Here is a 27,160-nt window from a genome sequence, read left to right on the forward strand (position 1 = left end):
ACAACGGCGTGTAGCCGCGCGTGGGCGGACACTCGAACCGACAGCTGCTCTTTCACTTGCCACGTGAGAATTTAGTTTCTACGCAATGTAGTTTGAGACCCGTCCACCCGAACAGGGTTATGGAGTACGCTTTAAAAGAGGATAAATGTCACTGAAACGTTGCCACGCCGGTGGTGGCTTCTCAAGTTTCCTCCGTGGCATTCGATATTCAACTTTCGCATCATTCGAATCGCTTCGGGAAGCGAATCGGGATAACCTGGCGGAACAAATCACCGTCCACGGGTGTTAACTTATCGTTAGCGCGGCTCGACCGCGCCGATAACGCGCGCTTACAACCAACCTGGAAGCTGCATAGACTTTCCAATTTCTACTTATTACCGGACTCCTCTCTTTCGTTTCGTTCGCTCTTTCGCGCGACTTCCGTCGTTCCCTTCTTTGCCCGAGCAAGCAGATCTCTGCAGTCGTCGCGAGATTTTCATACTCGACGGATCCCCCTTGAACGTGTTTAAACAAACGAAGGACACGAGTCGTGTTCGATTCGAATACTGTAATTTGAAGAAGAAGAATTGAAGAATTGAATCGAATACTGTAATTTTTGGAATCTTTCGAGGGTGTTGCCGGAGGATGTTGCCGTCATTTGTCGCACGAATGATCTGAAAAAGCATACCCACTTGTAGACGACGCTCCAGATACCTGGCTTTAAAAACGAATCTCTATCTTCGAGTATCGGACAAACCACGTTTAATCCGTGTTGAAAAAGTAGCGATCGATGCAACAAATATTTCGGTACAAAATTCGTGTAGCATGTTCGAGCAGCTCGAATAAAACTTCCGGTAGAACGCGGTGTTCGTAAAAAAGATATCTAAAAAAATGTCGCGATTCGGGCAGAAAACGCGTAGAAGTCGAATCGAGTAGGCGGTAAAATCAAAGTTCCCGGGAGTAGCGGGAAAATATCGGGGCCGAACTTACGTCATCCCTATCCTCGTGAAGATCGTCATCGGCGCTCTCCTCGAGAACGAATCCGACATCGTTGTTGTTCCTCGTCAGTGACGGCAGTTTCCTGGGCGTCAGTTCCTCGCCGTCCGTGTCTCTCTTGCGCTTGCCGTCCCTGTGCTCGTTCAGCGTGGTCTCGTGCTCGTCCAACATGTCGGTGACCATCAGTTCCGACTCGACGCTCGTCGGGGACACGACTTCGTCGAGAGGAGACATCGCGGTCCTCTCGGCTGGCTCGCCGGCCTCGAGCACGGACATGATGAGCCACTTTATCCGGCTTGGAAGCTGGCTCGGACGGCGGCTCGGATGGCGGCACGATCACCAGAATTCGCGGACAGTCGGCTCCTCGCGTTCGACGGGACGCCGCGTATCGGCTGCCAGGTGGCGGCGACGCACCACTGTTCCAGTGAGTACGGATAGAGGTTCATAGAGTCTCGGTACGGTCCCCGATTCCTCTCTGTGCGTGTCAACGGTACGGTTTTCTATTGTACTTAATTAATCACTTTCTCTTCCCAGCGACAGAAGAGACTGCTCGTCGACGCGCGCGTTCTCGTCCACGGATGGGACGGAAGATCGCGGATAAATCGCCCGTCCCCTCGGACGGTGCCACCAAATCGGCCTAACCCTTTTCTCTTCGATTCGAATCGAGAGGGTGCCTCGCGCACCCTTCGAACGAGCTGCTCCCGAGACGACGCTTTCCGGTCGATTCGAGAATCAGCCCGGTGCCTGGAAGCGCGGTCGAATCGTCTCGGCGGGAGCTAGCGCGACATCGTTGGCTCCGCGAACGCGAAGCGACAGGTTTCTCATCGATCCTCCCGCGTCCGAAATTCTCCGGAGGTCGTTCTCTCTTTCAGCAGAAGCCTCGGACGCGAAGCGATACCGCGGCGCGCGCGCGCGCTCGCGTCTCTGCGGGCATCGAAGTCTCCGCGGCGCTCGGGTCCTCCCGCCTCCGGTGTTCGGTCTCCGGGCGTAGCCGGCAGCGGCAGCCGGACGACCGCCGCTGATCGATGACAAGCGGGAAGCCTGGACGCGGATACTCTCTGCCGGCTATCCGGCTATCCGGTCCGACTCGGCCCGACCGCGCGCGGCTTCCCTCGGCTGTGTAATTAAATCCCGCCAAATTACACGGATCGCCGTAACTCGCGCTCAACGACGCGGTCAGCGTTGTTTAGTCGCGTCACGCCGGGTTCCCGGGTCGGCCCCTTCGACGCTCAAGAAATTACATCGGGCGTCGCGATCGATAACCATAATTGCGTGACGCGCGTACCATTGGACACGCAATTTTCACGGTGACGCAACGCGCGGCCGCGAGCGCGCGCGCGCGCGCGAGAGCACGGCTCTCGGGGAATGTCGGCTATAACAGTTTCGAGCACTCTCGGGACGGACGGCAGCCGCGATCGATCTCCGATCGGTCCCCGATCGGACGCGAAACGCGCTCGGGTCCGCGCCGGCGCAAAAACCGAGCCGGTCGCGAGCAGTCACGTGGCGAGCTCGTTCGTAGGTACGTTGCTCGTAGGCTCGTTGCCGGCTGCTACCGTTCTCACATTCGGCTCGCTCGGCCTGATTTCACCGTGGAATCGAGTCCCGGACGGCTGTCGCTAACGAGACCGCGCCGATCGGCTCGCGTGCACTTCCTGTCGGCGCGACGCGTGTCGCGATCCTGTCGCTCGGCAACCAGCCCTCCCCGGTCTTGTTCATTCTGGCTTCCGGTTCACTCTTCTTTCGTGACACGGCGGTCGCGGCACTCGGAAACCGTCACTGCGTTCCTTGGTCCACCACGTTATCACACGCTCACCGGTCGTCCTGCGTCCATTCATTCGTGTCGGCGGACCTCTTCTGGGTCAAGTTGCTCCGGGACGTCCGACGATTCATCTCGAGCCATCCGTTTCCCGCGGAGTCAATGGGACCAGCCTGTTCCACACCTTGTCGCCGGTCGCCGGTCCCAAAGTTACGTAACCAGCCGAGCGAGGTTCAACGGCGGGGACGTCCTCGGGCGAGGATGTCGATCGGCCGCGGCCGCTGCGGCCGCCGCAGCGCCGGCGGACCGCGGGGCCCCTCGGGGGCTGCGCGATGCTCGTTGACCGTCTCCGCACCAGGAAGATCCGCGGCGTCTGTCGCGGTCACGTGGCTGACCGTGGTGTCACGTGCGGCCGGAGGGGAAGGTCGGGCCAAGGACGGTCGCCGGCGGAGGGCCGCGAGGGGCGGCGGAGGGGGAGATCGGCGTCGGGTCGCGAGTACAGGCGGCGGACGCGTCGAGTTTCGGAAAAGTCACCGTGGCCCGCGTGCGGCCCGTGTGGCCCGTGGCCCGTGGAAAAGCTCGCTGCTCGAGGCACTCGGCGTTGAAGCGCGCGTATTGGTCGAAGGTCGAGGAGGACCGATCGCGCGACACCGCGTTGCCGCGCGCGCCTCTCGAGAATGGCCTAGAGGCGAAAAGAGGAAAGGATCTGTTCGAGTGGCGCCGCCCGCGGCAGGAGGGGGTAAATCTCTCCTGCGCGGGGAGCAAGTGTCGGGGCCCGCTGGACCACCACCACCTGGCATCCTCTCTTGACCACCACCATGGCCATCGTCGGCCACCACCATCACCACCACCACCGGCGCTACCACGGCCGATGCCATCGGTATCACCATCGCCGCAGCGTCGTCCACCTTCACGAGAACGCCGAACGCCGTCGCCGTCGCCGGTACCAGCTGTCCTCTCGCCTCTCCCTCTCTCTCTCGCTCGCTCCATCTCTCTCTCTCTCGCTCTCTCCCTACCGCCATCCTTCTCTCTCTTCATCGAACGGTTCTGCGGTGATCCTCTTCTTCTTCCTCCTCTTTAGAACTGTCCACTTCACGATCCCACTCCTCGCGATCCAACGACATCGTTGTCTCCGTTCGACCGGAGACGGGGACCGGACCGGATCGGACCGGACCGCTTGCCGCCTCTTTGTCTCGGTATCCACCGCTGTCTCACGTTCTCCGACGCGGCGTAACGACGATGATATCCAGCCTGCCTGTGCGCCCGTGTGCCACGATACGCTATCATAAACGATGCACGACCGCTTCACTTTCCGTTATTCCGCGCGATGAACTTGCTCCGCGTTCTAGCTCTCGGGTTTCTTCGGGACGTAGGATGAAAGGCTCGGGTGCCGATCTTTTTATTCTCTAAAGCTTTGGTCGACGAAGATGCGGTTCGTCCGCTATACAAGTATATCATCTTATGCACCGGTGTTTTATTGAAACAGCCTTTCAATTTCTTTCTTTTTAAAGAACTTGACTTTCGGGTCATCCAAAATCGGATGCCGTACTTGTTCAAGTTGTTTCATAGAAATGGATTCGCGTCAGAGTCGAGTTAAATACTATTTCAAATCGTAGAGCGCAAACGAATATTATATTGTAATGATATAATATATTATAATATATATATTAGTTATATACTATATTTGTTATTATTAATACAGTATAATATTTATTTTATATTATATTATATTATATTATATTATATTGTATTATATCATATTATATTATATTATATTATATTATATTATATTATATTATATTATATTATATTATATTATATTATATTATATATAGTATAATATAAATACAGTATATATATATTGTAATCCATAATCTCGCGATCGAGCGAGATGCTCTCCAAAAAAAGTTCCGGGTCACCGATACGAACAACCTCGAATATTTCCGAGCACCTTCGATCTCCCGCCGCGAGGAGCGCCGTTCGCGTTCGAACACCCGGTATACACGCGCATCGAGTACGTATGAATGAATTGGTTATCCGTTGGGCGTACCGTACCAGTGTAATCACCGAACGCATAGCACTTCCGCTATTTGCTGGTACATCATCGTAAATCCGTGCATGCGTTTAACAATTACTTTGTTCAATGGGTCGGGCAACCGTTATTAGACCGTTCATCCAATTACGAGGGAACTATTAGCCCGGCTAGAAAACGCCGATTTGTACGAGTGTACCGGAGGCGGCTGGAATCTCTGCACGGCGAGCCGCGAGTCCTATTCGAAACGGATTTACCAATTAGTATGACTGATATTTATTGGATCGCCGCGGCGCGCCGGCATGTTCGTGCGGTATGATCGACCGCAGAAATAATTAGCCGTTTCCTGAACGGCCAGCGCGTGGAACAGACATCGACACCTCGATTATCCTTCCCGGATCGTTAGCCGAAGTCGTCCGGCACGGCAGGCCAGGCCACGTTGGACCGCGACGCGGTCTCCGAGCCTCCGAGCCTCCGAGCCTCCGAGCCTCCGAGCCTTCGAGTCTCGGAGAGCTCGCGACGATTCGATCAACTGGTAGATCGCGGCTGGACCGGTCTCCCATTCTCTCTTCCTCGTCCTGTTCTCGGTCCTCGCCGTCTTTGTCCTCTTACCTGGGCTACCTTCGTTCGCTGGATGCTCTTCCAATTAGCATCCCGTAAGCCGTAAGTAGAGCTCCGCGCACGAGTTCCAGCTCCTCCTCGGCTCGGATTACGCCGTGTTTGCGATCCACGATCGACGAATCGATCGCGACCCATTCCACGGACGAGGACCACGATGCGCGACTCAAAACCTTTTCGAACATCGTCCGTTCGAAGCAGCAAATCTCGGAGCTTTTACAAGTGTCCGCATGGGAACGCGTTGCTGTCCGTTTAACACGTTCAACGCCGACAATCGACCGCTAAAAAATTCTCACAAAGTCAAAGCAATTTAATTAATTAAACCGAACCTAGAAGGTTGAAATTTATCATAGCGGATGAGATTAGAACTCTTTCGCATCCGAAACATTCTGGTCAAATTCAGTTTGTACGATTATATTACGATGAAAATGAATGTTCAAAATTGGTCAGAAATTAGTGTCACCCATAAGTGACCGACGCGGCGATCGACGTGTTAACGATGCTCTGCTCGAGAACGATGCTCTGCAATTCGACTCTGTAATTTTAGCATCGACGCGGATCTTTCTTGCTTCGAATAATCGACGGCTGTGTCCGCAAACGCGGAAGATCTTCCGATCGAATCGGAACCAACGGATTCAGTTACCCGTCGCAGAACGCCACGGTATAGAAGAGGAAGTTCCGCGCCTCGTGAATTTTTTCCATCTCGAATACCTGTAGTTACAAACAACCATCTTAACTACAAAAAGAGAAAAAACGAAAATGTTACCACGAACGAAGCCAACTCGAATTTCCCATATTACCGCAATGCGATCGATCATTTCTGCATTAAGCTTGACAGTAAGTTAATTTTCTAGCGACTAAAAAACAACAGCCAACTACGCAGTTATCCTGCTTTCTCGTGCGATCGAACGAGCGACCGAGAAGCGTATACTGTTTTATAACCTTGTCCATTATATTTGCTCCGAATACTAAAAGTTGACTAATAGGATATAAAAAATTCATTAGAAACGGCTCGTAAAACGCGGACATATTATGCGCTGCCGTTTTAACGAGCCACTGTCAGCTCGAGGAATAAACTCAACCCCTCGCACTCGGAGCTATTTCAACTTCGAAACTATGATATTTCTTCGAACGCGTGGTATTTTCATTTTCTATTGTGATAATTTTGCGTCGCGTGCGTATGAAATCGAGCTTATTTTGCTCGTACGCGACTCACGCAATTTTTCGCAACTCTCGTCTTAATATGGTGTAGCAACTTTCAGAGCCGCCGTTCGAGTGCAAAGGATTCAAATGTGTTAAAAATTTTGGGGAAATATCGATGCAAACGATTCTCACTTTATACGGTAAATTCGCTTCGACTGTCCTTCCATTTTTGGGCATAGTCTGAGCGCGAATTAGGGAGGAATTACTATAATACTAAAGCGAATTCCCGCGAACAACGGTCTTCGCTGGCCCACCGTAATCGTCCTCGTTACTATAGGGGTAAATAGATGGCGAACGTTGCCATAAATCGCGAATACTCAAATATAATAAAAATAATATTTGGCGATAATATCGTCGCGGCGCGGCGGTTCGGGGGACCGAAACCGCGTTGGTCGCCGTTGCTGCAACCCTGTTGCAGCAGACGATGCTACAACGCGTATACGCCGGACACTCGATACTTTTCTGAATAACGCTTGAACCGCGGGGAAAAAATGTGGACGGTGTCCTGTGACAAGATCGCGTACAAGGGAACATTCCTCCATACGTTAACCCAAATATGAACAACGGCGAGCGCGAAATGAGCCGCTCATTAAGAAAGAATTCACTGGAACGGTTCGCGGCTTCGGCTCGGCGCGGCTCGGCGCGGCGCGCCGCGGCGGTGTATAATTTAAACCGTAATAAAACTCGCTTAGAGCACACGCTGCCTGCGTTACTTCATATCCCGCGCCGTTACCGTGATTAATATACCCGCAAAAACTAACAAACGTAACGACGACGGTAACCGTTTCCACGGCAGATTTATGGGAGAATAAGTGATCTGTAATCGATCCCGGATTACATGGTGCTCGACACTATCGGCTCGAACAGCGAGCACCCCTTTTCCTCGAGTGGCCATTGTCTTTATTTTTTTATCGGGACGCGCCCGAGGATGTTGAGCAATCTATACTCGTCGCAGAATTTATCAATAAATACGAGTAGAATTTACTGTAGCGCGTACTGTCCGAACGGTTTGACCCGTTCGGATTTACAACCTCGCCTTCTATCTCGGATCTTTATTGGCAGATTCGAGACGATAGGAGCGGCGCATACATTTGTTTTTGCCCCGATAAACCTGATCGGATAACCGTGATGCGAAAATACTGTCGGGTATTGCTCGAAGAGCTTCGAAAACTTTTTTTTATCCTGGAATCTCGTTCGTGCGAGCTTAGAACTTTCGGCGAATGGACCGTTTAATCGTCGCGCTATCGAACGAATCGCTGTAATTTTTTGATAGACGGCCCGAAAATCTGTTGCTTCGATGATCGAAGTTCGCGAAGACAATAGGCGTTTCGAGACGGAGCGTCTCCGTTATCGGAACAGAAATATTCGGGTCAGATGGATAGTAACTGGCAACGGCAACGGCGGGCCTCGGATCCGAGGCTTCCAAAGGAGGCTGGCCCCTCCGGCATACCAAGACGGATCGCCTCTTTTTCCCCTTCCACCCTCCATTTTACACGCACCTGTCCAGCCGGGACGGATAGTATTCCCATTCCGATCTCGCTTCCTACAAAGAGGTTCGTCGTTCCTTCTTCGAAAATCGAACGTGTTCGACCGATTCGGCAAATTTCCCTGGCAGAAGCAATTTTCCTATTGCACGATAAAATCCTATTTCCCGTGCATAATTCGCAATTGTAATCGTATCGGTCGACGATATCAGACGCGACGGAAAAATGACAAGACTGGGAAAAGTGGACGCTCGAACCGAGAGCATTTCGTTTATGAAAACGTTTACGGAAACTCTTTCGTTCTGACATGTGTTACATATTCTAGTATTCGTCGCATATTCAAATGAGCCGTTTATTTTGAAAGTGGCATAAGCCACTTTGTTTTTAAGTCGATATATTTTAGGGTTTGCGTTTTAACACGTTTCAAAATATGGATGCTAACTTTCGAGAAGATTTACTTGTATTTGTTATCTCAGGATACCGATATTTTTCTCGGTATAAATAATTTCGTATAAACATTAAAAAATCACCACTTTTCATTACGGAAAAGTGACATGCCACTTTCAAAATAAACGGTTCAAATGACAAAAGCTTTATTCGTTCTTGATCAGGTTCTTATTTTAGCGTGTTTTGCATATTCATGTAACCCTTGGGGGACCAAAACTATTTATTTCCAGTTTACACACTGCCAAGTCCAGGCTGTTTTCCAGACGAAGAGAAATGTTTTACTGAAAATTTTTGTATCACATATAGAGAAGAGATATTCATTTTTTAAATAAAACTTCGTTGATATATTTTCATCGAAACAATCGTGCCTATTCTTCCAATGTTTCCTGCCAGATTTTACGGTTTTATTGATTTCTGCCGCGTGTATGGCGGTATTGGACCGTTAAGGGTTAATATCCAGGAATAACGAAGGTTATAGGCTCGTTTGGAAGAGCGACGATCGAATATCTAAACCATTATCCCCCCCTCCTCCATCGGAAGTTTCGTTTTCTTCGCAGGAAATTCCAATTGCATTAATTTAACAGCATTCGTCGCGACGAGAATAGCCGTGGTGCGCAACTAAAAACTTTAATTAGATCAGAAATTTAAATCTAAGGAGGCGAAGCTACCGGAGATTCGCTGCGAGACACAAGGGGAAAACGTAACCGGTGATCCGCGTGATGGATTAATTTTGGTCGCGGGACGAGCACCCTGAATCGCAAGACGAGCACCCAGCCAGCCAGCCAGCCAGCCGGTCGACGCCGACGTCGACGTTGAACGACGGAACCGCTCGCGCTCGCGAGAAAATCGAGCGGAGATAAGCGGATACAGGTACGCCGGGGCGTAGGGGACGCTGCCATTTGTACAACAATATATTATCCGAGCCAGTATTGCGTCGTATCGTGCGGCCCGTATGGCCTTTACCATCAGGGATATTGTGCGGCACCCATACGTGGCCACATATTCTACGACACGGCCGCCGCTATCTGCATCCGGCAGAGACACCCTTACAAGAGACGTGAAAATATGTTCAAAGATTTCTCCGGGGAACGTCGATGCATCTCGCTCCCGTCGACGTATTCACCAGATGCCCCGCATTATCGAGCAATCCTCCCCTAATCTGAAAAATGTATCATCCTTGCGTTTAGCGGCCGCGTCCGCGAACACGCCGATCCTGCGACCAGTATTCTCGCGTCTTTCTTTGATTTTCTCCTTTCAATCATTTTCTGGATAAGCTGCGCGAACCGCTGCTATTCACGGCGCACCGTCGCCATTAGGGTTATCGCGTCGACGATGGGTTCGGTACGCGAATTCGTCGACGTCCGGTTGCCTTCGAACGTGTTACGAGCGCGACGAACGCGTAAGATCGGAATAATATTTTAAACCCGAGGGAACCTTCGAATAAATAATTGAATTGCCCGCGACGATGCAGAGGCGGCTCTCTATTCGCTACGCGATACTTCGGTATATTTCGTTTCGTTAAAAATTGTATAAAAAACTGTATAAAAAAATTGATACGTGCGATGAAACGGTAACTAAATAAATCGTAACGTTGAACGCGCTTTTGAACAAATTTCGCGGAGACCGTTCAATTTTGCAACGTTTCGAAAATTTGTCGAATTCCAGTATGCTGTTCTATCGGCCCGTAATTGGAGCGTCGATTCCAGCGACGATCGGCGACGGTAAATCAGACCGTGCGACGCGTTCCACTTTCGTTTCGATCCATAGAATTTCGAGCAGAAGGAAAGACGCGCTCGAAATTCTGCCGCTTACGTCACGATATCGTACAGTGTTCTTGTAACGCGCGTGACGTATCTCCCCTTGTATCTTGTCGCGGGATTGCGTTGAACCAGTTCGTTAACCATTTTTCTTTTTGCTCGTTCCGCCTCTCCTTCTTTTCTATCGGTCACGGGACCGTTGTTGTTTTCGGCAGTGATCTCATAATTATCGACGTTTCTCTCGCGTCGATTGTGCTCGCACGGCGTTCGTCCAACGATTTGTCGATTGATAAAAAATCACGAGTAGATAACCAGCTCGTCCAAAAAATCGATGGCTTTTTCTTTTCTTAAATTTCATCTAGTCGTAGCCAACTTTGCTCGACGAGATAAGTTGATAAAATATTAAATTAATAAATATATTATCTTTATATTTATATTATTATTTATATTATTTATATTATCTCTATTATATAATATGTTATAATTAATAAAATAAATATATTATTATTAATATATAATTATATTATATATTAAATTAATAAATATATTATAATAATATATTACTAAAGATTAAATTAAATTAAATAGATAGAAGATTTATCTCTTTGAAATCGAAGTCAAAAGGTTCTTCTCTCCGAAATTCCATTCAGAAATTGAATTGAAATATTTAATCGAAAAATTTGATCGAAAATGTAAGTTACAAACGCTCGGAACGATTATGGTTGTCTCGAGGAGACAACCCGCGCGTCACCGGAAAACCGTATAGAAAAATTGCAACGACTCCTTGACAGCGTAATTATTAAATTCCGTAACGAATAACATCCGTCTAATTAGCTTCGGGTAACCTACTTCTTCCATTAAAAAGGTACCGCGGTCTTTTGTAGCCGCTGCAGCGATCGAGCGAAAACGAAGGAAACACGACGAGCTATTAATCAAGCATCTATATTTAAAAGTACGCTCAGCGGCGCGATGCGCCATGAAACTTGGAAAATATTAATCAATCCGTATCGATGATTTAACGACTTCGCGCGTAGACGGTCGGTTAATTGCGCGGCGGCGGCGGCGGCGGCGGCCAGATATTGTGTTGAAAATCTTGGAACACCGGTCGATCGTTCGCGACCGCGATAATTGTTAATCAACGGATCCTATTTTATACGGGTCATCTAATTACACGGGTGGAGGGAGGAATAGAGCCGCGACTTACATCACCGAGCCGGCTCGATTAATCACCGGCTAGAATAAATAAACACGATAACGCCGGTGAATTCATTTACATCCCGGGGAATATCTGAGGCTTCGATTCCGAGCACATCTCGTTTATCACTTATCGATCTTCGATTATTCGTATCGCGAATAGCACGGAAGAAAAAGAAAACGCGCGCTATTCGTCGGGAAGCGACGCGTCGTTATTTTCTTATATAACAATGGAAAAGCAATCGACTGCGCGCAAATCGTTAGGGTCGCGTGTAGTTCTTTTTGCCCCGGCCGCTTGGCCAATCGGTCGTTGCAACAGCGTGGAAAACATTATCACCGAGACTTCTAAACGACCGCGCGCTTAGAAACGATCTCAGAAACGAGACCGGCGAGCCGACAGGAAACAATTTAGACGAGCAGAGGCAGAAACGAACACGCGCACCGATTATCAGAAATTACTTGAGCCAATTGCGTGTCGCTGGATGCAACGTTACGAGTGCAATCGCCGCGGCTCGGCTCGGCGCGACGCGGCGCGGCGGCGACCAGCGGCCACGAGGCCCCAACCATTTCTGCCTCGCTCCTTATCCGTTGCTCGGCCATTGATAATGGCACATAGGCGTGGCCAGACCCGAGATTTGTTATTACAATCACGTCTTCGACCACGTGATTAGACTCGAATTCCGTGAGTCGCTTCGAAGCCGGCCACGGTTCTTGCGGAATCGAGCCGATTGGCCGTGCGATTTCATAGTTGCTCATTGTTGCTGCACCGCACGCCGCGCCGCGCCGCGCTGCTTCGAGAAAAATTCCCTGTTGGTTTTCATCTGTTTCTCGGAAACGTCGCGTCGCGGTCGGTTTCGTAATGATCGCTCGCCGCGCCGATGTGTCTGCGCGCTCGCTCGACACTCGCTACCGCACAACTGCGTCTCCGCGAGAGCAAACCGCGTGCATTTTCAATTTACTCGACTTCTTCTTCTTCTTCTTCTTCTTCTTCCGTTTTCGTCGACGCGTCAGCTTTAGCGCTTCCGTGAATTTTATTTTTATTTTTCAACGCTGACGCATTATTTCTCACGTTTCTTGATCTCTTTGAAGATCGAGGACTATCGATAAAGATCGTTTCGAGACATCTTTGCTCGCAAACAGAGTTAATCTTGCAACAATTACGGACATTCTCTGCTGACAATGTTTTTTCTATGCATCTGTGATCGAGTACAGCAAACACAAGGAAATAAAAAATATCTCAAGATATTTCAATAATATTGAAATATTTTTTGAAATATTTATGATTATTGAAATATTCATGATTATTGATATAATATTAATATATATATTATCTATATATTATATATATATATTATTTCAATAATCATAAATATTTCAAAAAAATATTTCAATATTATTGAAATATCTTGAGATATTTTTAATATATCTAATATATATATATATTATTATATAATATTGTTGAAACATTTCAGTAGTAAATATTTCCAGAATCTACGAAAATTATACGCATCGTTTTCAACGTGCAAATTAATTGCCGCGTATTTCGATTTGATTAGGGTCTGCAAAATGTAAGAACGTTGTAAAAGTAATCGATGTCGTACAGCTCGCGCATAAACGTTAACGCGCTCGAATAAAATACTGTTAACTTCGCGAGGGTTTCCGAGACTGATGCTCGCGAGACGATCTCGTTTAGCCGAGAAATTCGCGAAACGCGAGCAGATCGTTTCGCAACGAGGCCGAGCGGGCTCGCGCGATGAAGCGATTGAAAATCGTTCCGAACGACATTACGATAGAAAAATTTGCGCGGCGGTCGCCGCGTCGCGGACCGCGCGGAGCGCACGTTTAATCGCGTCCCGTGAAACACGTCGGGTTTCGCGGTTCCTTTTCTCGCTTAAGTGAATCCCGGATCCGTAATTACAATCCATCCGACGACTTTACGATCGTCACACTTTAAGTTTTAGTAGCCGCGCGTAGCCGGCTCTCGCGCGATTCGATTTTATCGAATCGCTTTAACGACTGGAAAGATTCGATCTTCGCCATTCAGCTAATCGATAGGCTTGCGGACTCGACGGATGGATATGAAACAGGTATGGCTACAGGTTCCCGTTATGTCCATTCTTTCTTCCTTCTCCGACGCATGCGCTCATAATAGGATACAGTTTATGGCTTATAAATTGGACACAGAGGCGATAATAACGGCCGGGCTTTTTTCTGGCCCGCGGATTCCGCGACGATCGGTATTGTTTCGCCTTCGGATCGCAAAAACGCGAACCGCTAAGTGCATCCGGCAATATATCGTTGACCCGGCGGAACGCGTCGCGACGCGACGATAATTCGATGGGAAGACGAACGCTGTACCGAGAAGAAGGATCGCGACGTTCCTATTTAGAGAAAATCTCGAGTGTCCGGTAATGATAGCGTCGACGAGTGTGCACCAGCGTCGATCGCCGAACCCTCGCTACCAACGATCGCCTCGAAGGGAACGTTTACACGGAAAAATGGTCCGGCGAGTACCATCGATGGTCGCATCGAGCGGAGAGCGCACGGCTTGCCTTTATCCGGCCGTAAATACATATACATACGTATGTCCGCTGCAAACGATCACCTTTTCCCTTTGTTCGCCGTGCAATAAGAGAAGAAACCATCTTCGCATCGATCGATGGCGAAGAAACGAAACGAAACGAAACGAAACGGAACGAGTGACGGCGGGAGAGGGGACGCACTGGGACGACTAGGACGACTCGAGACGAGAGCTTCGTGCATTCGGTTCTACTCGGCCATTAGGGCACACACAGCACGCGGCGCGCAGCACACAACGCGAGCATGTTGCAAGGTCCGAGGGCCCATTTCGCGGAGGGGTCCACTTGCGGTTTCGCGATCGAGCCGCGTGGTAGGCGGATACCGGCGCGGATCGAGGGCCTCGTTGCCACGATATCGTATTCACGGTTACGTATCCCCCCGGTCCGCGTTGTTATAAATTATTCCGGCCGCACTTGAAATTGTAATCTCCGTCGTTCCGTGCCTCCAGATCCGCCAAGTGGATCCGGCCGCGAGGCCGAACTTTCCGAACGATAGATCACGCGGGACGATCCTCGATCTCCGGCCTCGTGATCCTCCGTGGCCGCCGCCGCCGTCGCCGCCGCGCCGTTATGCCAGTCTCCGTGTACCTCTCGCAAGGGCTGATTTAAAGACGCACCGGTGCACCGATGTCTTTAATAGAGAGCCGAGCTTGTTACCCGGCCGAGTTATGGGGTCGCGTTCTTACGCGAGAGACACTCGCGATATCGCCATGGGAATGAGGTATCCTGATACGTGGAATGCCAGGACGACTCGGGAATCCCGCGGCTCGAGGCTCGATCCTCGTCGATCCTCGTCGATCCTCGTCGATCCTCCTCGATTCGAGGACAAGCGATGTTACCCGGCTCTCTGCTCCTCGGATATTTCAATTTACGATTTCAAGATACGACAGAGCCTTCGTTATCCACGCTTATTAGGATCACCTATTAGCATTTTTCGTTCGGATCGCGATGCTGAATTTGTAAAAATCGCGATACGTAGCGATCGCATTAGATTCTATGGTTTAAGCGTTAAACGTGTTTGTTGAACAGAGAATTCGGTATCGGAGGTTCGGATAATCGGGAGTCCGTTACGATCTCTCGAGGAGGGAACATTTATCGTTACATATTTTCTGTAAGATCGTTGTTTTAGAAACACATCGGACATCGTTTTTTAAGCGCACGCTCAAAAGTATCTAGATAGCTGTAATTCCCAAGACTTTCTTGTTTTACGACTGCGTCGACGTTTACCGTTTGCAGGATAAACTTAATAGCTGCATCGAATAAGTACTTCTTTGTTTCTAATCCATTCTTACGCGGAAAGAGAATTTATATTTAATCGCACGATAACCAGTTATTCGACGATTAAATATTGACAACGTAAGAGTACTCTTCCATTCTTTAATTTAAATATAAATTCTCCTCCGTACAAGGCTGGATTAGAAACAAAGAAATGCTTATACGAAGCAGCAGAGGCGCGAATAATTCTTAGGTAATCGCTGCTAAGAATGCGTTCGCAAATCTTTGTGCAACAGAAACACAAATCCAGTAAACGCATTTTCCAACTTTTCAGCGCCGAGCCGGATTTAGAAGTTGCAATCGAAATTCCTTTTGCGCGTCGCCCGTTATAGCGGAAAAAGCAGCAATCTTTAGGAGGCGACTTTAATTGTTCGCGAATCGATAGCCATTTTTGTTTTATTTTACAGACCGGGTATCTACTTTTCCATCGCGCGCGCGTTTCATTAACCATGCCGACACGGTAACAGTTTCGTATAATGATGGAACGGTGTTTAAACGGTTCGCCGGTAAAAAGTCGTGGCTGGACACCCGGACAGAGATATCAGAGCCGGCATTATCGGGTTTTATGGCCGCGTAAATTACGGTTCTCGTGTTTTGGCGTACGCCGAGCCGCGCCGCGCCGTGCGGTCCTCGATGGACAAAATTCGAAAAAAAGTCGCCGCTTCCTATATAATCGAAACTATGCGTACGACGATACGTTAAAATGTCTAAACGATCGTATTTAGGAACAGAATGATCAAAAAATTGAGCAGGAGACGATCGTGAAAATCTGCGCGAAAGTTTTCGTTCGATCAAAAATGAAAGCGACGACGATTTTCTTTTCATGAAGTCGTATAATTTCGTTATGCAAGTCGATGCATTTTTGTACTTTCTTCGACAAATTATTACCGGCATTTCGGTCGAAAATTGATTAGCCTAGAAGTTATGGTATTTTTGTCCCGAGCGCCGCGTTCCGCGTCAAGACGAGCCAGGCCGCGCCGACGGACCTTGTAAAAATGAAAAACGCCAGTCCCGACGAGTTCGCGTTTCTGGACCGCGAGCCGCGACAATATGGACGTTCCGTAATACAAGTAACTCGTGTTACACACTTCGACACTTCGGCCTGTTCACTTTCGATGGCCGCGCGAACTGGAGCGTGCCCGGTGCGCGACGCGGATGGGAACGATGGAACCAAAGTGCGCCAAGTTCGAATTTCGCTGGATAAGTAACAACTAACACGCTCGCTAAGAAGTAGTTTCAAACGGCCCGCAACTTCGAGTGCAAATTGCTGGCTGTATTCGTAATTACGGTTTCAAGCGTTTACCGGCGAGCTGCGAAAATTGCGGAACAATACCTTCTAGTCGTCGGATAGCGTGCAATTTTCACTTTCTTCGGCAACGGCCGCCAAGAGCGACAAATAAAAACGAAGTTCTCATTAACTACGCGACAACGAGTTAATCGGGGCATTGTTAGATTTTGCGCGCGCGTAAAAATCCGCCGTCGTTGGCTGGCTTTACGAGCGGACAATTAGGCTGTATACAACGACCGCCGCCTTTCCGTAGACACCGTTTAAGAAGCGCGCACGCTTAATTTTACAATCGTGCGAAAAAGAAGGCGAGGTACTCGACAAGACGGATACGGTCGAATCGATCGTGAATTGTAAACGTTACGCGGCAGATATTTATGGTTGGCAACGAAACGGACACGTTCGCGCATCAACGAATGTGGATCCGCCATTGATCGTGCACGCGCGCGGACGCGATCCCGCGTGAATAACCGTACACGGAAAAAGAAGAAGAGAAGAGAAAAGAAGAGGGCCGGCCGGAGAGCGCCTCGTCGGCACAGGCCACGCTTTCTTCGATAATGTAATTCCGCGAGGTTGTATTGTTACGTGGCGATCGTTAAGTGAAACGATACGGCCCGTGAGTATTCGGCGGTATTAATGGCAACGATCGGCAAGAAACGAGCTGCCGGGAGAAAAAGTTGGGTCAATGGCAGGTGTACAGAATCTGGGTTTGATTCCAGGTTACCGTGGCGCCGCGTTTCCAGCCTTTTCATTTTAATTAATCGATAAGAACCGTTTTACGCCGAGGAAACGCGATCGGGAACGCCGAAAGAATGGCACGAAATTAAACGAGGAGGCAACGACATCCCCGGGGGATAACAGAACGGGTACGAGGACGAGTCTCTTTTTTTCCTTCTGCGATCCTCGTTCCTCGTCCCGCTTCCTCTCCTCTTTCGGATAATTGAAAGGTTCTCGGTTCAGGTGTGTGACTCAGTCTTTAAATACGACGGCGCAGACGTAATAGTGCATTTTATACGGTTCGATGTGCGCTTTAAAGTTGCCCAAAATTCAGCTCGTTGCGAGAAGCATTATCGGTAGGAATAGCTTTCGAACGATGCCGAAGACGCGATAGCTGATTCTACGCTGATAGCTAAATTGCGGATTGTACACGCTTGCGATAAAAACGGAGCAAAAAGGAAATAATAAAATTATATATTATATATATTATATATTATAAAATAATTATATATTATATATTATATATTATATATTATATATTATATAATTATATATAATAATAATAGAAAAATTTGATCGTATCTCCGTATCATTTTCGACTTACTATCGAGTCGAGTCGCAAATAACTCCCGTTTTCTTATCGCAGATTCTACCTAGCTGCATCGAAAGTTATTGCAACCGTGCGACGATTTTTTAGAACAAGGTTTTTACAAGAGTTGTACGCGAAACCCGTTCGGATAATAGAAAATCCAAAACAGCGTCGCACGCCGATCGTTCTGAAACGCGTAAATCGAATCCGGATTAAGTCGACGATCCTCGGAAGACGGTGGACGTTTATCGGAATAATAGGGGGTACAATTACGAGGCCGGATAAGGATCGCGGTAGAATGTCGAGACATGCCGGCGACACGCGCGAGAGGGGGGCAGAAGAACAATTCGAAAAAACGGGCTGTTTCGTCTCTCGCGCTCTCGTCCTCTCGCGTTCTCGCGCTCTCGTCCTCTCGGAGGCGAGATTCCGCTCGGCTCGCGCTCGTTTGGTCCAGCCAGGTCAACGCCCTAGTGACCAACGCACCTTGTTCCTCCGTTCATAACGCGTACCTTCGGTCTCCGCGCGCGCGTGCTGCGTGAAAGCGCGCGAGAGCGCGCAGCTCGGACCTCGGACATCTCCTGCGCTGTCTCCGTCTTCTCGGCTTCGGCTCCGCGCGTCGGCGTCGGCGTCGGCATCGGCGTCGGCGTCGGCGTCGGTAGCCGGTGCGTAAGACGCGAGCGAGCGCCGAGTCGAGCCGAGCCGAGCCGCGCCGAGCCGCGCGATCTAGGGCAAACGGGTTCGAGCATTAAAGTCACGACTTTTTCCCCGTCTGCGCCCGACGAGATCCAACGCGATCGAAAAAATTCACGGGGAAAAGAACGAGAGCCGTGACGCGAGGCTCTCCGTCTCGCGAGCGAGCGCCCGCTCGAGCGCTCGCGCGGCCGCGCGCCGGAAACGACAACGCCCAGAGACGTGAAAGTTGCGACCCGCTGGATGAGCCTCGCAGACTCCTCGTCGCAAAGATCGTGGGCGGCTGGAAATTTTCGGCGCGCAGGTGACGCGCGAACCTGCGGAATTATCCGATCCGGCTCCTTTCTTTTCCTTTGGCCTGTTCACCGCCGGACAATCACCCCCAGAAATCGGAGCAACTTGCTCGCTGCGATCGATGGCCCGCGGATCTTTATCGCGAAATAATACCAACAATTTTTTCACGACGATCTTCCGTAGATATTTCGGTTCGGAGCGACTCTTCGGCGCTCCGAGATCTTTCCGAGAGCAATCGGACGACCGGTATCGGTTTAATTAATTATACAGCAGCGTGTCTCCTTCGCAAAGCACGACAAGAACTTGAGAAAGAAACGTCGCGAAGTGGAAGACTGCGTGGAAAGCCATAGAATGTCGCGAATGTGTTAAAGCACAATTCCGAGCGACCAGCTGCTATTAAGAGCTGCGCTAACTGCGCTGTAATTGCTCTCGTTTCTACCAAACTCGTTAACATTATATGGAAATAACTTTGCATTATTCGAACGGCGGGTTTAGCAACGCGTTTTACAACGCGACGGAGCGTTCGAAGTGTTTGTAAAATAACTAAAACGAGAGTACAATGTACGAGTATACGCGTGGACAAACGAGAGAAAAAACAATGAGAAACGTTTTATTACCTGGGACCGTTTACACGTTTCACGCGATTACTCTTTCCGCGAGTTATAGTAATCGCGGTTGCGCTTCGAGGGACATTGTAGCGTAAAGTCCGAGTGTGCGCGCGTGAAATCGTTACCGATCGACCGCGTCTTCCGCGGACACGTAGCGCAATTGAAAAGCTGCACGCGAAGGTATCAAATTCCGTCCGAAGTTTACCGTGGCATCGCTCCTATGACACACACGCGTTACATAGAACCGATGCCCCCCCGTTCATCCCCTATTATTTCACTTTGCGGCCGCGTTCTGCTTCGCGGTGTAACGTCCGATCGAGCCGGTCGTGCTGCCGGGGCTCGCAAAAAATCAGTAAATCGGTAATCGTTGGCACGATCGTGCGAGACGATCGTTGACGGAACGTGCGTACACGCGATGGAATCGTTTCTTTGGTCGTCTCTTCGGCCGTCTCTGGCTTCGTGGATTATCGACTCGCCGGCGACAGGGACATCGAGCCGCGCGAAACTTATCTTTCCGTCTGTCCATAATTACGCGACACGCGAGCAACAATTTTCCCCGATGAATTTTTCTTCGTTTAACCTCGAGCACGATTCGACGACCGCGCTCGCAAATTTATACGGACGTACGAAACGATTCGACCGCGAATCTTTCACGCGAGAATTCTGTTTCGTTGAACGCGGATTACAAAAGGTTTATTATTATGAAGTTAAATATTATTAAATGTTCGTTTCCGAATAACTTTAATAAGCCGAGAGCGACGCGACGATATCTCTTAGTAGGTTCGTCGAACGTTTTTACCGTTTCGTCGTAAATCGTTGTATCGTCCGTCGACGGATAACAGTGGTAGCGATTTGTAATAACTATCGGCATTAATCGAAACAGTTGTTCGAAAATGGTGTTCGATAATGGCGGAGCGAGCATGTAGTCGTGCGAGTCCCTGCAGCGCAGCCTCGAGCCGACTTGTGCACGGCCGACGTTTCTCGTACATTAGTCAATTTTAAGGTCGGTCAGGCACGTAGATAATCGTTCAGAATTTACCGTGCATTACCCGACGACGACGACGACGACGATGATCAGGGTTGGTCGTCAATGACACGGGACACGTGAGCAAATTACGCTGTTTCGTGCCCCGCCGCGGATCTCGTCTCGTCCCTCCAAGGCTTTTAATTTCAACCGCGCGCCGCCATTTTTCTTCCCCGTGATTATCCTTTTATCTCCATCAACGAAACGCAACGACCACGGACGTCGATCGGGAGAAAATTCAACTTTAAAAACGTCGATGCGAATTGCAACTTTTATCGATCGTTCGCACAGGCTTCGAATTTTTCTAACGAAATTCGACGTTTCCAGCTAAATCTCATTTGATACTCGAATCGTCGTCGTCGAGCGACGCGACGCTGTTCACAGATCGAAGAATCTCGCGCGCGACACGATTCTTCGAGACGGAATCCTTCTTTTTATCGGCGAAAACGAAAATTAAAACGCGAGCGAACGATTCTCCGTGAACGAATTCGTAGATGGTCGCGGCAGAAATGTTGCGCGACTCTTTTATCGCGAATATATTTCGCGTGCCTGTTGCGGAATTGCTGCGATACGAATTTCAGATCGAGCGGAACAAGCCGAAGATAGAACGATAGGCGTTTAGTTGTAGATCACGAACTCGGTTGTTCGGATCGTTATTCCTGGGAGTTATTTGTTGGACGGCCGGGGCCGTGCGCTCATCGATGTCGAATAACATTGTTAAAGAATCGCGCAAGTAGACAATGATTAATGCATGAGAAACATTTTTGAGGATCGGACTGGCTCGACTTTCTAACTGGCTGACACGGAACGTGAGATATTCGATCAGCTATATACCTCTGCTCCTTCTCGGATCGTCGGCGTCGCCCGACGACAGAAGCGACGACGCGAAAAGAGATCGGGATCGTTCCGAGGGGACGGGATTAATTTATCCTGCCGTTGCTTTTCTTGATTTCTCTCGATGCGTTCTTGTCGTTTGTGAAATCGGCCGGTCTAATTCCTGCTCGCGCGTTTCTTCCCGCGGCGCGGCCTAATTTTTCATCAATAAATATAGACCGTTCGAAATTGTCGAGCGTAACGGGCCTATTCATCATCGAGGCTGATAACGTCGGATGATCTATTTATCATCTATTACGATGAAATCCGAGGGCGCATCTGGAACGTATCTAAATACGTTGCTTCGCGTTCCGCTCGACGATGATTTCTTAATCAATAAACTGGAATTATGATCGATCGTCCGATCGGCTGTTCGTCGGCAAAGAAAACAACCGACGATCGAGGAAGGAAATTTTCACGATTATTCGCGTAGGATAATTATTCATTGTCGAATAAAACGCGTGTACGCGCGTCGCGGCGTTCGCGGAACGTGACAATAACTCAGAACGCGCATCCATGCAATTTCTGCGCGAACCGGAACCGGAGAGGATGCGAGAGTCCGGAGTCATGATTCGAGACGCTTTAATTAACGGATAGGGCGTCAAAGATCCTTAGGAGTCGTTAATGAAAGAGCCATTAATTTGCGATTCGAGGCTCTTCGATTACCGGCAGTGCTACCTTAAAGAATGCGCGCGTTAAACGTGCTGGTGCAATCAACCGGATTTAAATATGCCATAACGATTGTTCCAACATTTTCTACGTTAATCGATCGAACAATGAAGCGATTCTTGCATCTCGAATTCTCGTCGAGCGATCGCCAACGGATAAACAATTTCGTAACCGCGGTGTTCAAAAAGTCCACGATTCGTCGTTGCGCGAAAGTAAAATGTTACGCAATGATTTCTACGAAATAATAGAACTTAACCTACTTCGGGTAACAAAGGCGAAGGTAAAAAAAAAAGAACGAGGTAATAGGAACAACGTCGTTCTCAGCAAAATTATATCTTCCATCGCTCGATCAAGCATTCAAACTGCGAGCACAATACGAAACAGTCCGAAGTCGTTATTTCGCTTATATAAAAAATAATTGCTCGGAGGAAACCCTAAGTGAAAGTAATCGATGGGATTCCGATTAATTAAAAGCGAACTCCGTTTCGCGATCTTATCCCGTTGCCTCGGCCCCGACGAGCGGCTTTCTTATCGTTCCAAAACCTTCGACGATCCGCTAATCTCGATACACTTTCGTTTCGATCGATCGTATCCTAGTCAAATTCGAGCACCCGTTGTCCGCGGTCTATTCACGATCCGAATAAAAAAAAACAACGGAATCGAAGGCGCGGCGAGTGGCGGCGGTGTCCGAGCGAGAGCTGTCGAAAATAAAGAAAAGGCTAGAAGAGAAGAATTCGAGTCGCCGATCGCAATTAAAAACCGTGCGGGGATCTATCAGCGTTTCGCGCTTCACGACGCCGCGCCGCGCCGCGCCGGCTCATAATTACTCGACAAGATTTAATCGGCGCGCTCCGGGCTAATTAAAAATTCCTCGCCCCTCGCGGACTCTATCAATAAGGAGATGGTATCAGGGGCTAACGGTAAGAAAATGTCTTCGTCCGTTTCTTCGATCCGCGAAAGAAAAGGGACGGCCGGTATCTTCGCGCGAATCGCAAAAGCTATCCGTCACGAGATTGCCGCCCGACAATTGGCCGTTCTACGGTGAGCTTGCATATTCGCGACACGCGATTCGATGCAATTCGCCGGACAATTCGGGACGTCCAACCCCGACCGTGTAATTGCATCTTTTGTGCGCGTCGTGGTGCTTTTCGAGAGAAAAAAAAGAAGGTAACGGCCCCGAAGAAAAGCAGATCGAGATTAATTCTGTAATTCATTGTGTTCGAGTTAATTGGTATCGACGAACGCGCGATCATCGTGGAGATCGGCAGCTGTCGTTTCTCCTAACGAAAATGTTAATCATCTGGTTGCACGGAGGATCGTAGTGATGCCGCGTTTTCGAAAAATATAGCTTGCAAATTACGCAGAAAGAAGCCACGTATCTTATGGTATCCAAAATCAAGATACGAATGAAAAATATAGGGGGTGAACGGTAAAAAGAGTTGAGCCGATTAAAAAATGTCAGTATCCGCGGTTTAGTTGTCAGATTCAAAAAATAATTTGGTCGGTTAATTAACAGTCGGTAATTTACAGTATTGGGAAAAGAAATGCTTCGTTTTCGTTCTAGGCAAATTCGTATTTGCAAATGTATTAAATAAATCAAACGTATCTCGAATAAATAATGTTTTCAGGATCAACGTAAAATTGTGGATTTGATACAAGTTGAATGCAGTTCGCGTTAATTTATAGAATAAGCTCGGACAGGAATTTTCTGTACCTGTTTAAGATTGAACTATGAAAAAAGAAAGAATTAATCCTTTTAATACGGGTCGCAGCAATACACGCTGGAACCATCTGCCGAGGAAGTCTAGAATAAAATTGCTGCCTCGACTATCTACAGATATCTTGCTTACCGACTCCATTACCGACTTCTACGATTGTATCCGGAGAGCTTCTGGATCCGTGCTTTATAGATCTCTGCCTTTACCTACGAATCCCGAGTTATCTTGAGAGCATCGTTGCAAATATACAGCAAGTTTCGCAACATTTAAATATTCAAATTTGTCACGTTCGAAACGACCCATAAAACGATAGACAATTATTCGACCAATATGGAAATAAATTAAATATCTTTATTTTTGAAAACGAACCCTGAACAGCTATAAAATATAGTCCAACGTTAAATTTGTTCGCGCAATCTATTTTTATTTATCCCGTTACTTTTGCAACCGCTCCAAATTTATCTGAAATAATTAGCTCGACCCTGATGAAAATACCGTGCAGGTTTCCACCCGCGTACATCCCTCGTAATTTAATTCTGCAATTTAATGCTGCAAAAGTAATTAGCCCGGTAAAAGCTGAACGTTGAAGCGGTATTTATTGGTAGCCTAACGTGCTATAGAATACAATGCATCCGAAAGCGATCTTTCCCGGCCACGATTCTCCGGCATTCTCTTTGCACCCCGTTTACACTCCAGCAATGTGCGTTCAGGGAAAACACGACCATCCGCATCTGTTAAACGAAAATTCATACGCCCCGTGGAAACCGGTCTTCGCCGCGGTCATACGTTTAGCCGCCTAATTGCCCGATCAAAAGAGGGCGGTCGCAGGGGGCAAGCGGGTGCGGGGCGCGTCTCCGCCTAGATGACGGTAATAAATAACCGGCTCCTTCCTCCCTCTGTTAAAACCTAACTGATTCAAGACGTTCTATAATGATCGGTTCAAGCGTATGATTTAAAACCGTTCCCGTTAAGTTCCACGGAAAAACCGGCCGCGTCCTATCGATATCGTGCGAGAGCGAGCTTTCATTTTAATGCGCGATCGGGGAACGATCGCGAACGGCTTCCAGCTCGACCGACGTTTACGGCGTTAAACGCGGAAAGGCCACTTACCGTGATTACAAGCCGACACTTCGGTTCGGAAAAATGTCCTCCCTTCGATTTCTTTTTCTCCTCGACGAAAGCTTCGATTTTGCGGCATCTCTTGCAACCGAACAGATGCGAGCACTCGATCCGATACTTTTTACGCGTTTACTAGAATTTTATCAACTTCCTAGTTCCGGTTCCATATATTAACCTTTTAGGCACGACGCGTCGCTATAGTGGCTTCCGCGGATGTCGTCTCTCTGGACGACGCGCCACTATAGTGGCTTACTCTAGTAGCTCATTCGGTCATCGTTCGAATCAAATATTCGTCTTCATATGCATTGTTTCATACTTCTTTTGTCTTCGCATCGATTTACAATATACAGACTTATCTTAACAATATAACTGTTAACAATATACAGACAGAATATACAGACACTCTGTACAGTACATATCAGACTCTGTCGCCCAGAGTAATAGCCTCGCGCAGAATTCAGCCGTACCTAAAAGGTTAAACGACTTCGTTGTTCGTGGACAACTTTTTGTGGACATTTTTCGTTCGTGTCGCGAAAAATCACGAAAAATAATGTTCGGTAAGCGCATACATCTATCAGCGAGACGCGTCACTGTTTCACGATCTATAATAGAAACAACGATCTCGATCTTCTACCTGAAACTCGGAGAACGCGATCTCCGCGTCTTCTGCTATCGATCGAAGGGGAAAGAAATGGATTTTGCGATAGACGAGACAAAGTTACACAAGGTGCCACGCTTTCTCGGTTAAATTCAGGGAATCCGTCGGGACTCGAACCCCGGCCGATAGCCTGTAATTTGCAGTTATTAAGCAAAATGAATCGGTCGCCGGTCCCGTGAACGGGTCGCCATGGGATTTTCGTTAACGGCGATCGTGCGCGTCTTCCAGTCGGAGGAGGGCTCTAATGCGCGACCAACTTCTGAACATTCGTTACGTGCCCACGTAATTACCGATCTCGCGTGCTAGTTTGTCGACGTGTTTAAGAGAGAAAGGGTGTCGGACGAGGTTTAGAGAGGTCGCGGAGATAAGTGGATGCGGTTCTTGTGACGTCATGGGTTTGACGAGGATCGACCTGCCGCGTCGGCCGGGAACTCCCGTGTCCGGCACGTTCACCACCGTTTTGCGAGCATCGGCGTTTTTACACGCCTGTCGCGTCTGCCTTTGCTTCGTTGTAGTTCATAAAGCAACGCGATAGGCTACGAACGTTACCGTTCTGCATCGAAACGGCGTTGGATCGCTCAGAGTTTAAAGCTACCTAGACTGGCGAAGCGTGTAATTCGGGAACTTTGTGGAAAGAATAGCATATGTTGCAGATTATTAGGTATCATAATATTGCAAATATTATTATAATATATAATATAATATAATATAATATAATATAATATAATATAATATAATATAATATAATATAATATAATATAATATAATATAATATAATATAATATAATATAATATAATATAATATAATATAATATAATATAATATAATATAATATAATATAATATAATATAATATAATATAATATAATATAATATAATATAATATAATACAATATAATATAATACAATATAATATTATATTATATAATATAGTATATAATATAATAACAGTTTATTATTATTATAGATAGGAAGGGGACTGTGCCGCTAATTTTGGGACCTACCGTAACTACAAATACATATAATGGTAAGGACCGATCCGTTGGATGGAATACTTTTTGGCAGGGGTGTACCGGCCAATATATTCGACGGTGGAGGGGGCTGACAGTGGCGGCGACATAACCGGGGCAGGGTGGAGGAGGAACAAGGGGTTGAAAGACGGTCTCTTGTTCGCCAGACCGTCGTAAAATCCGGGCTGCTCGTCTCGATTCGAGGCACGCTCGGAATTTGCGAGCACCTTTAATGAGGCAGTTTTATATCGGCGTCGGCAACACCGAGGGGAGGTTGAGAACCCGAAGGTGGCTCGTGCTCGATGATGACCTCTGACCGCCAAGTCCGAGGAGTGAGACGACGAGGCCATGCCTGGGCACGCGAGGCCCAAGACTTCGCCCCGAGGCACGCGCACCATTCCCTCTTTCTTCTCTTTTTTCCTCTCCCTTTCTCTTCCCCTGCCCAACCACCGCCCGACCACAACCACGACCACAACCACGATCACAACCAGAACCACCACCGCCGCCGCCGCCGCAGTCGCAGACCGCCACCCTCTCTTCGTCTCTCTCTCTCTCTCTCGCTCTCTCTCTCTCGCTCTCTCTCTCTC

General features: G+C 48.3%; 1 protein-coding gene across 6 annotated transcripts in view; it reads right to left on the reverse strand.

Annotated features, from left to right (window-relative positions):
• The window catches only part of TfAP-2 (transcription factor AP-2), a 235,686-nt gene that overhangs the window by 97,097 nt on the left and 111,429 nt on the right, over positions 1-27,160 (reverse strand). For 2 of the 6 annotated variants that reach the window (XM_033467789.2, XM_076520302.1), the window contains exon 1: positions 970-1,251. The exons of the other annotated variants lie outside the window; for them this stretch is intronic. In XM_033467789.2, coding sequence (XP_033323680.2) covers positions 970-1,251 — 282 coding nt within the window. Of the gene's footprint in view, positions 1-969; positions 1,252-27,160 lie in introns of those variants that run through there. 6 annotated transcript variants of the gene reach the window in all.

This window comes from Megalopta genalis, chromosome 3 (assembly GCF_051020955.1).
Source record: "Megalopta genalis isolate 19385.01 chromosome 3, iyMegGena1_principal, whole genome shotgun sequence".
Lineage (NCBI taxonomy): Eukaryota > Metazoa > Arthropoda > Insecta > Hymenoptera > Halictidae > Megalopta > Megalopta genalis.